General features: G+C 38.3%; 1 protein-coding gene across 1 annotated transcript; it reads right to left on the bottom strand.

Annotated features, from left to right (window-relative positions):
* Positions 1-394: 394 nt before the first annotated feature.
* Positions 395-5,268, bottom strand: BTG2 (BTG anti-proliferation factor 2). The gene is made up of 2 exons (XM_070745406.1): positions 4,885-5,268; positions 395-3,186 (listed from the first exon to the last, which is right to left on the bottom strand). The coding sequence occupies exons 1-2, from the start codon at positions 5,054-5,056 to the stop codon at positions 2,849-2,851; spliced, it is 510 nt and encodes a 169-aa protein (XP_070601507.1). The 5' UTR covers positions 5,057-5,268; the 3' UTR covers positions 395-2,848.
* Between the last annotated feature and the right edge of the window lie 4,923 nt (positions 5,269-10,191).

Genomic DNA, 10,191 nt, shown 5'->3' with positions numbered 1-10,191 from the left:
ACAAAATGTCACAAATTTCCATCAAAGCCAGAGAGAAAGGTGGCTTCAATTTGCACAATACTCCATGTCTTTGCTTTCTCAACACCCAGTAAACAAAGGCCACCACTTGAGTTAGCCAATTTCATTTCCACTGGTCTATCTAGAAGAGAAATTAGGATAAAGCGAAAGCTCAAACTGAGGAAAAGCAAAACACACAAAAAACCAATCCAAGGGCCAGAATTTGCTAGTTTGTAGGAGGTAGGATTTTTTAAATGTTTTCCTTTTTTATTTCTCAGTCTGAGAAAGAAAAGTAGTGATTCCTCTGCTTTGACTCTTGCTTCCACATAGAGACTGTTATATATATATTAAGAACCGAGCAAGTAGGACCTCATTTTATAAAGAATGAGCCAATCCCTTTGATCTTTCCAACAATGTATTTAAATTGCTACATTTTTATTAAAGTATCAAAAGTGTACATTTATCAATATATCTGTACATTTTGCATATAAAAACACCACTGTACAACAAACATCCCTTCCCCCACACAATAGCTTACAAACATGGTATTATTTTCACCAGTTATCAAACTAGGTCCCGCTCAACAGTCCAGCTCAAGTTTTGCAGACATCTTTGAAACAAGGCAGAAAAGACACACACTCACAACCCATAGGCAGTTTCTAGTACACAGTTCTTCAGCACTGGTTGTATCAGACTTAAAATCCGAAGGCAACAAAGAGCACACATCAATTCACAGCTTTTACATGCACAAGTTACACAACAGATTGTGTCCAAATTTGGTAGTCTTAATGCGGAAAGAAAGAAAAAAACCTTAATACTTAATATTAGATTCAATGCCAAGAGTAACAGCATGATATTTGGTAACCTTTTCTGTTTATCAATTCTTCAAGGATAGTGGCCAAGAAAAACAAAAGAGATGGAATAACAATTTGGTTTTCACAGAACATTTCTGGTGGTAATGAAGGACTAAGGGGTAATCAGAGTTGCTACCAACCCAATTACTGGCATTTGGGAAATTCTAAATAAGAGTCAAGGAGCACAGCAAAACATTTGTTTCAAGATATCTTACAGTTCCCACTTCTATTGGGTTTTACAGTATTAGAGAAGGAACAAGGCTCTTGGGCAGACTTTGAACAGCAACTTGTTTTGAGAGGGGAAAGCTACAGTGCAGAAAATGTTCCCCTTTGTACCACCAAATATTGCACAAGTCTGCTAACGGAGTGGCAACACTATTATTTTTAAAAGGGTTTTTTTTTAGCTCATAGGGAATCATAGGGGACTTTAGTGCTTTACAGTCTTTGCAATAACTGAACATAAGCTCTGGCCTACATACAAGAGCTTTACATAATAAATTGGAAGAAATCAAATGGACAGTTGTAGTGGCTAACATTTCAATGTTGGAAAATTGGGGGTACAGCTAAGTGTCTCTATGCAACCATTGAAATGAACCAAAATTTCACAAGGTGACTAACCAGGTCCATTGCAAAACTCTCAATTTATTTCAATAGGAATTGCCCAGGAAGAGAACACTCCGGCAAATTCATGCCTTTTCAAGAAAAAAAAAGAATTGTGATGTTCTTTTGAGAAAAAGCAAAAACTTTCACATCCCATAAAATATATGTCATTGTAGATTTTAGATTGCCTACTCCAACCTCTGACTATTCAAGGACATTTTAGGAAATATTTGAGCAGTTTTCAGGAGAAAAATAGTCATTTTGCAAATAGGAAATAACTCTTCATTCGAGTGCCCAAATTTTAGGATCCTTATTGCACAGTATCTGATAACTCAATTCAAACAGACCAGGGAAAAGCTCTGGAAAAGCAAATGAAGAAAAAAAACCAAGCCAATTGTGTGCTCTAAAGACTTTTTAAAAAATGTTAAGTGCCCTGGTTTTGTAATTACTTCTCCGCAATTATTGGCAGCATTGTCGGGAATTTTACAAGATTGTATTAAAGGCAGTGGAATAGACAAAACTGTGGTGAAATCATGCTTTCACTAGATATAGTTCATAATGGCCTGGCCATTGCATTTTTGTTGACAGGCGTTAACTGTTAAGAGTAACCAGCCAGCCAGTTACATACATTACATCCTATAACCTTTTAATCAACAAAATTCCATATACCGAAGCCACACGTTCAGGCACCAATAGGAATTTTACATGAGCATGAAATTTAGGATCAAGTGCAGAAAGAAATTGGGGTTTTGTGCAAAATTATGGGCAGATTATTAGCAACCCATCACCCACTGGACAAAAAAGGAAGTTGCTTGTTGTGACTGGGTATCTAAGAAAAATGTTTATGCCATAAAAAGATAAAACTGTTGTTGAAAATTGGAACATGATATAAAGCTGGTGATGTAGTGGCTTGTCAGTATAACCAACTAAAAAGGAAAATTTTTAGCGCCATGGCTAGAATGAAGTCATACCATTGGGATCCACATGCACAGCTCTGCACTTACTACCATCCTGACCTGTAAATTCACAGTTGCAGTAGCATTTACCCCGTCATTTGTCACTGTTTAAAAGTGCTAAGCCCTGCCCAGCCCCTGTACTTTTATTTTTAACCCTGCATTTCCCAAACAGGCAGGTCAACATTCCAGAATTGTCAATCCAATGCTAATTAGGTAGATATTGGCTTTTTTTTTAATAAACTTGCAAGCCTGCAGACAGCTTTTAAAAGGCACCTTAGCACCACTCTACAAAAGAGTAGTACCTGCTACTGAATTTCAATTTGGATTTCCTTTTTTTAAAAAATATATATAAATAGATCTTCAGTTTTTTAAAAAAATACATCCTCAGGTTGAGGTATACAGTAGCCCATGTCTTGGCAAAGTAAGGATAACAAGGAGTGCTTAGCTGGAGACGGTCATCATGTAGCTTTTGGAAGGGCTAGTGCGCCCCAGCATCATTTGATTTTTGCAGGTGAGCATCCCGTAGGAGCTCACAGGTGCTACCGATGCTTCATACAGAACGCAGATGGATCCATCCTCCCCTATTCGGTAAGATACTTCATAAGGGTCTACCCAGAGTGTGAGCTCACTGGGCAAGAGCTGGTAGAGTTGCTGAAGGCTGAGTCCAATCTGGCGAGCTGCTTTGCTGATGATAGGGTCCATTTTGTGGTTGATACGGATGCAGCGGTAGCCAGACCCTTTGAATGGTTTCTCGGGGAACCAGTGGTGTTTGTAATGCTCTGCAAAGAAAAATATCACAAATGGTAAGAGATCACTGGAGTTAAAGGACAAACAACAAATAGAATACATTTTACACAGAAATAAATATTCAGCTAAAATTGAGGGCAAAATGCATTTTTTTCCAAAAGAAAGTAGGTGTTTTTGAGTTTTGGGTCCAATCTAATCAAAGTTTCATTTTTTTCAAGCAATATATTAAAGTTCTAGAATTAGAAAATCATAAGGATGGGAGGACTTTTAGATTTCATCTGGCAGAATCCCTTCACAATGTAGGATGGACTAGATTATCTATGATCCAGCTCTGATCTCCAGGTCCCTCTTTCTTTTATAGAATGACAACAATTTGTTGGTTTGGGGTAGTGGGAGAGTCATTTCCAATAAGAACTGTAAAATAATCCCTACACAGAAAACAAATAAAACCAATTTATCTAAACCATGGCAATAAATAGCCTTTTAAACTCAAATAACAAAAACTCCAAAGCCTGCAGGGAGTCCAAAAGGTTTAATCTAAATGCATTATCCATAGCATTTCGATAATTACTGAAATCTCCTTAGCAAACAATGCAATTAGTATATAGCCAGAGCAACCTCCTCTGCGCTTCCAAGTATACAGCTCTATCCCATAATAAATGTGGTTATAAAGCCTTTCTGAGTATATTTTATACTTAATAACAGATTAGTGTAACCAGATGAAGGGTGCCCTGTAACCTGAAACTAGTTGCACTCTTAAGCAGCATGCCTGAAATTTTGCACTTTTTCCCTGACATGGAAGTAAGGCCTGCTGAACGGAATTGTACTTTTAAAGGGGCTGTGGGGCAACCCTTCAAATATGATTTTTAAGATTACAAGAATAATACCCAATCATTCCATTCTTATCCCAGGGTTTCAAATATATTGTTCTCTTTTGTTTTGCTGAGGTGTCTGCAAAGTCGCTTCCCAACGGACTATGAAAGCTAGTTTCCTTGTTCTATCTAGTTTGATCTAGTAAAATCTAGTTTCCTTGGTCACCAGAACAAAGGACACTTTTTTCCAGTCCAATTTAGGACACAGTTTTTCAATCCCAGGGCTGCAGTGCAGCAATCCCCAATGTGGTGCCTCTAAAAGCACTAGATTCTTATAATGTTGGGAGGAAAAACAGATTGGTAAAAGCAGATTACAGCTGCCTGACGGAGGAATAAATTTGTCACTAATCTGGGTTAGACCTACGCTTGCTATCCAGGAGTAGCCATTACAGGAAAACAGATTTTAAAGAATGCTATGTGTTTTTTTGTTTGTTTTACTTTTAAATCTCCATTTAAACTACCTATTACAAATAAAGGACAGGAAAACACTGAATGCTTGAAAAGAAGTAATTTGAGCGGTAGGAAATTCATAGATGACTAATTAAACTAAAGACGGAAAGAAGGGGGGGAAAATCGACGGTGCAGCAAATAACCCCTTTTTTTTAAGGGACAGAAAAGTTGTTATTTTTAGTTAATAATAATAATAATAATAATAATAATAATAAATAAATAAATAAATAAATAAATAAATAAATAATTCGACTTCTATGCCGCCCAAACCCGAAGGACTCAGGGCGGCTTACAAAACAATATAATATAGATACAAAATAATACAAAGCAATAGAAGTTAAGCTTGATTTCCCCAGACTTGGCCAAAGATCCCATCGGATATGCTTCAAAGGCGGCGGCGTCTCTCACCTGTAAGCGCCTCTTCCAGAGCTTCACTGAAAATCTGAAGTTGCTGTTCACTTACGCAGCCGCGGGTGCGGAATAAGCTGGACACAAAGCCTACGGCGGCGGCGATCTCCGGGACCATATCCGCCCGGCTGTTGTTAACGTAGCTTCCATTCCAGCGCTGGCCTTGGTTCATGTCTGGCTTCGTTGTAAAGTTAGCTCGGTACCCTGAAGGCTACGCGGTGCTTTTGAGAGAAACACGGAAACGGTGAAGTACCCGGTCCGGCAGTTCGTGGCTGACCCGCCTGCGGTAGAAGCGACTGCCTTTAGACGAGGGGTTTCGAGAAGGCTTCTCTCACGTCCGCCACTCGCCTTCTATTTGACATGATCCTACTACCAGCGGGACTCTTAATAATTATCTTGGGAAGGGCAGTCGTCACTGGATGACTCGCTTCTGATTGGCTGAGATTTCCCTGATATGCTAAATAGTAGGTGACCTCAGCAGGGTGGAAGTGGTGACGCGAGTACTGGGAAAGTCACGCCTTGAGAACATGGTCGAAGCAGCTGGAGGGGGGAAGGGAAGAGGAAAGCGCCTGCTTTGGGGCTATTAATAGGGCTTTTGCCCAGCAGGGGAGAAATTGTATCTTGTCAGAAACGCACTAGTTTAATAGTTGGACAAATAATTACCGCGGCTACTTATTATCAATAGACCACAGGGAAATCAGAACTTTGTCAACGGTTTCGTATTCTTAAACTGAAATACACTGCTCAAAAAACTAAAGGGAACACTTAAACAACACAATATAATTCCAAGTAAATCAAACTTCTGTGAACTCAAACTGTCCACTTGGGAAGCAACACTGATTGACAATCTATTTCACATGCTGTTGTGCACATTCAACTTTGTACAGAACAAAGTATTAAATGAGAATATTTATTATTTATTTGTTTATTTTGTCCAATACACAATACACATTGAAGAGAATAGACATGTAGTAATATATATAAAGAAAAGGATAGAAGAAAATATATAAAAATAGAGAAGATATATGAAAGGAAGAAAGGATATATGATATAAAGGAGAGACAATTGGACAGGAGACGGAAGGCACACTAGTGCACTTATGCACACCCCTTACTGACCTCTTAGGAACCTGGAGAAGTTAATCATGGATAGTCTAAGGGAAAAATGTTGGGAGTTAGGGGTTGACACTAGTGGTAATGAGTTCCACACTTCAACAACTCGATTGCTAAAGTCATATTTTTTACAGTCAAGTTTGGAGCGGTTAATATTAAGTTTGAATCTGTTGCATGCTCTTGTGTTGTTGCGGTTGAAGTTGAAGTAGTCATTGACAGGCAGGACGTTGCAGCATATGATTTCATTCATTCAGATCTAGGATGTGTTATTTGAGTATTTCCTGTATTTTTTTGAGCAGTATATATTATAGGTATACTGTATATAGTCTGGCTGTTCACCCATTTTACAAAGACTCATTTCTTTGTGAAATAAAATGGGATGGACCTCCCAGCAGCTTGTGCATCTGTTAATCTTTAAGATAGCAATAGAGTCTGCTCTTGTGTTGGTTGTGATAGGTTAAGGCTACTGCTAAGGCAAGAAATTACCAGTATTCGGATTCATGTGTGGGAATAAGGTTAGTCAAGCTGTCCTTTTTAAATAATAATAAGTTGTCTGGAGAGATGCTTTTTAATTGAAATTGTATTCATGCCTTTGTTTCTTTGCAACGTTGCAGCATGAATTAAACCAGATGCGAGTGACAAGCAGTTTTGAATCTGTAAAAGATTGTACCAGACCAGTTGAAACTGAGGTTACAAGTGAATGGTAAGTATGTTTAAAAGTCCACACTGGAAATATTGCTCAACAAGTTGAGCCCAGACACAAAACATAATCCAGAATTCAAGTCAAAAGACATAAATGCCTGATCATACACAGCTTTGTGATTTTATTTGTCTCACTCAACTCCCCCCCCAACTCAAAAGTATAAAGTTGTTGCCTACCTTCATTCACGTTTATTGAATTTTACAAACTAAAAATATATACATCACAATGTCTTTTTTTACAGATCGTACCCATTTCATTATATTTCTTATATTTCTGAATGAATGAAATATTGTCATTGAACACTTTGTTTTGTACAAAATTGAATGTGCCACAACAGCATGTGCAATTGATTATAAATCAGTGGTGCTTCCTAAGTGGACAGTTTGATTTCACAGAAGTTTGATTTACTTGGAATTGTATTGTGTTGTTTAAGTGTTCCCTTTATTTTATTTTTTAGCAGTGTATAATAACACTATAATGGAAGATCCACTGAAAATAATGGTTAGAACATAGAAATAGAATAATAGAGCTAAAAGGAGGTCTTGGAGGTCTTCTAGTCCAACCCCTTTTTCAAGCAGGAAACCCTACATCAGTGATGGCAAACCTATGGCACGGGTGCCATAAGTGGCACGTGGAGCCATATCTGCTGGCACGTGAGCCTTTGCCAATCTCAGCTTCAACGTGTATGTGTGTGCCGGCCAGCTGATTTTTGGCTTGCACAGAGGCTCTGGGAGGGCATTTTTGGCTTCCAGAGAGCCTCCAGGGGGGTGGGAGATGGCGTTTTTACCCTCCCCCGGCTCCAGGGAAGCCTGGGGAGGGCAAAATACGAGCCTCCAGGGGGTGGGGGAAGGCATTTCCTCCCTCCCCAGGCACTGAATTATGTGGGCACTCACCCATGCGCAATAGCGCGTACGCATGCTCTTTCAGCACCCGAGAGAAAAAAAGGTTCACCATCACTCCCTATATAATTCTGGAAAATGGCCGTCCAGTCTCTTATTGAAAACCTCCAGTGACGGAGGTAACTTCTGAAAGCAAGTTGTTCCATTCATTAATTGTTCTTCACCTGAGCTGTAAAGATTAAGCATTTCTCTTTAATAATCTTCCATCCCTTACTTTTCGTCCTGCACTCCCATGCTTTTGGAGAATAAATCAATCCTCTTTTCTCTGCTATACATACCCCTTCAAGTACTGGAAGGGTATCATATTATCTCTAGTCCTTCTCTTTGTTAGACTACTATACTTAGTTCCCTCAATTGTTCATCATATGGTTTAATCACCATCACCCTTGTCATCTTTGTTGCTCTTCCCTGCACTCTTTCTAGGGTCCTAGTATCTTTTTTAGTATTGTGGTGGCCAGAACTGGACGCAGTATTCCAAGTGTGACCTCATCATCTCATAAAGTGATAACATCACTTCATGTGATCATGACACTATCCCTCTGTTGATGCTAGCAATAACCAGCAAGCTCCACAGATGATTGGTCAATCTGGACATTAATCTTTTAACTCTTCCTCTAAAAAATGTTAATTTTAATCAGAAGGATTCCAAATATTACATTCACTTATTAACATATCCCACTCTCATTAAGTGTTTGACTTTTGTGTTGTTGTTTACACTTTTATAACTGTCCTGTCTTTCTCTAATATTTCACTGGTCTTCTCAAAATTTATTTTTTAAATCTATCCTATATATAGAATTACCATTTCTTGAATATTTCTCCCAGACACTTTTTAAATAAAAGCTCAACAATTCTATCAAGATGCTAAATACTTTCAAATTGTGCTGTTGAAGAACAATTAAATATCTCCACCTTTTGCAGGTCAGACTATTCGTTTTTATTAAGAGTCTGTATTGTTTTTATGAACACCCTTTGTCTATCAAGCCAAACTATAAATAGACACAATAACAGCACACCCATGTATTGTGAAATCCTGAACAGCTCTTTCCACATTATCAAACAGGAACAGAATATGGTATGTAGGTGTCTGCTCAGTATTAAGCACCTTGCACTTTTAAAAATAGTAACTCCTAGATACATAGATTATTTTAGCTTTCTTATGATTCTGTTTCTTATCTTGATTTCTTTCTGGCCTATTTGCCACCTCATCCTAAAATTTATGAGAACGCAACTGTTTTAGTCTTGAACAGACATCATGGAAACTTTCAGTATTAGAAGTAACTGGATTTAGAATGAAAAGTTTGTATTTTTAGACCTCTGGGTGACAGTTTGACTGCTGGATTTGTACTGGTGCCATGCTAATAAAAAATTGGTATGGATTTAGTATATTTATTGCAATTGGAGCTCTTGAAGGGAGCAAAAGTAGGCAGTAAGATACTATGAACCATGTGGGAATTGCTCTTACCAACAAACTATGCAGAATGGCCACATATAAACTACAAAGGAAGTACAGATATACATGTCTCTTGAGGCCATTTTTAACCATTTGCTTTTTATTTTTTCCAACCCAATGAACTTTTGTGAATATATTATATAAAGGGGGAGTTGAGAGTCTGTCCATCTGTTTGTCTTTTGGCCGAACAAATCTCTGAAAACAGAACAGCAAGAATCCAAGGTTGCTGAAGGGAGAAAACACCAGCAAAAGAAAAATGGAATTTAAAACAGGTCATATTGAACCAGGAGTTGTAAAGGGGGGGGAAAGGAGGAAAGCACAATAATGAACCATACTAACATTAAAGTGTGGCAGTTCATCTGTCATAGAATCGAGCAATCAATCAATATTACACTAGCACATTTTCAAGTATAATTCAGAACAAGTAGTTTCAAAAGGATTTTACTCTTTCTTTTAAAGGAATAAAAAACACTGTGTGCATACGATAATGTTGACTGCAGATCAGAATAAAAACATCCATGCCACATAGCTCATCCTCATTAAACAATAGTGAAAATGGAAAGCCCTAGTTTTCCTTCCTCTTTTCATCATCTGCGTCACTGAATTGGAGGTATCAACCCTATTTTTCATGATAGCTAGTTTTGTCTCTATAGGCTTTGCAACAAACCAAAGCATTAAATTCATTTAATGGTTTCTTATTTTAAATTGTAGCCCTCTCGGGAGAAGTTCCTGTAAGCAATTACAATGAAGACACTGACAGTCATCAGTTGAGGCTCCGTTGTTATTTAGGTTACATTTCTACCAGCCATACCTACAATTGGTCCTTGAGGTAATAGTATGAGTCAGATATTATTACTGTAGTGTGCCTTTACTCTTAAATGTTGCGACTGATTGGTTGAGCTTCCTTAGCTTGTACTATAATGCATAAATTCAGTTTTTTAGCTTCTGCCACCAAAATTCCAATTTATTTACCGTATTTTTCAGTGTATAAGACACACTTTTTACCTCAAAAAGGTGCGTCAAAAAACGGGTGCGTCTTATACACTGGATTTGGGGCGGGGATCAGCAGCCGCGGCAGCTATCCCCAAGGCTGCCCGGCAGTCGTCGGCTGGAGGCCGGTGGCTTAGCCTCGGGGATGAGT

This window comes from Erythrolamprus reginae, chromosome 3, assembly GCF_031021105.1.
Source record: "Erythrolamprus reginae isolate rEryReg1 chromosome 3, rEryReg1.hap1, whole genome shotgun sequence".
NCBI lineage: Eukaryota > Metazoa > Chordata > Lepidosauria > Squamata > Dipsadidae > Erythrolamprus > Erythrolamprus reginae.
Note: the sequence above shows the minus strand (reverse complement) of the source record. Positions and strands in the feature narration are given on the sequence as shown.

Bases quoted from the DNA above. Each gene is read 5' to 3' on its own strand.
- BTG2 (XM_070745406.1), bottom strand. From the start codon at position 5,056: ATGAACCAAGGCCAGCGCTGGAATGGAAGCTACGTTAACAACAGCCGG. The intron at 3,187-4,884 runs GTGAGAGACGCC...TTTTCTTTGCAG, and splicing joins TCTGGAAGAGGCGCTTACAG to AGCATTACAAACACCACTGG.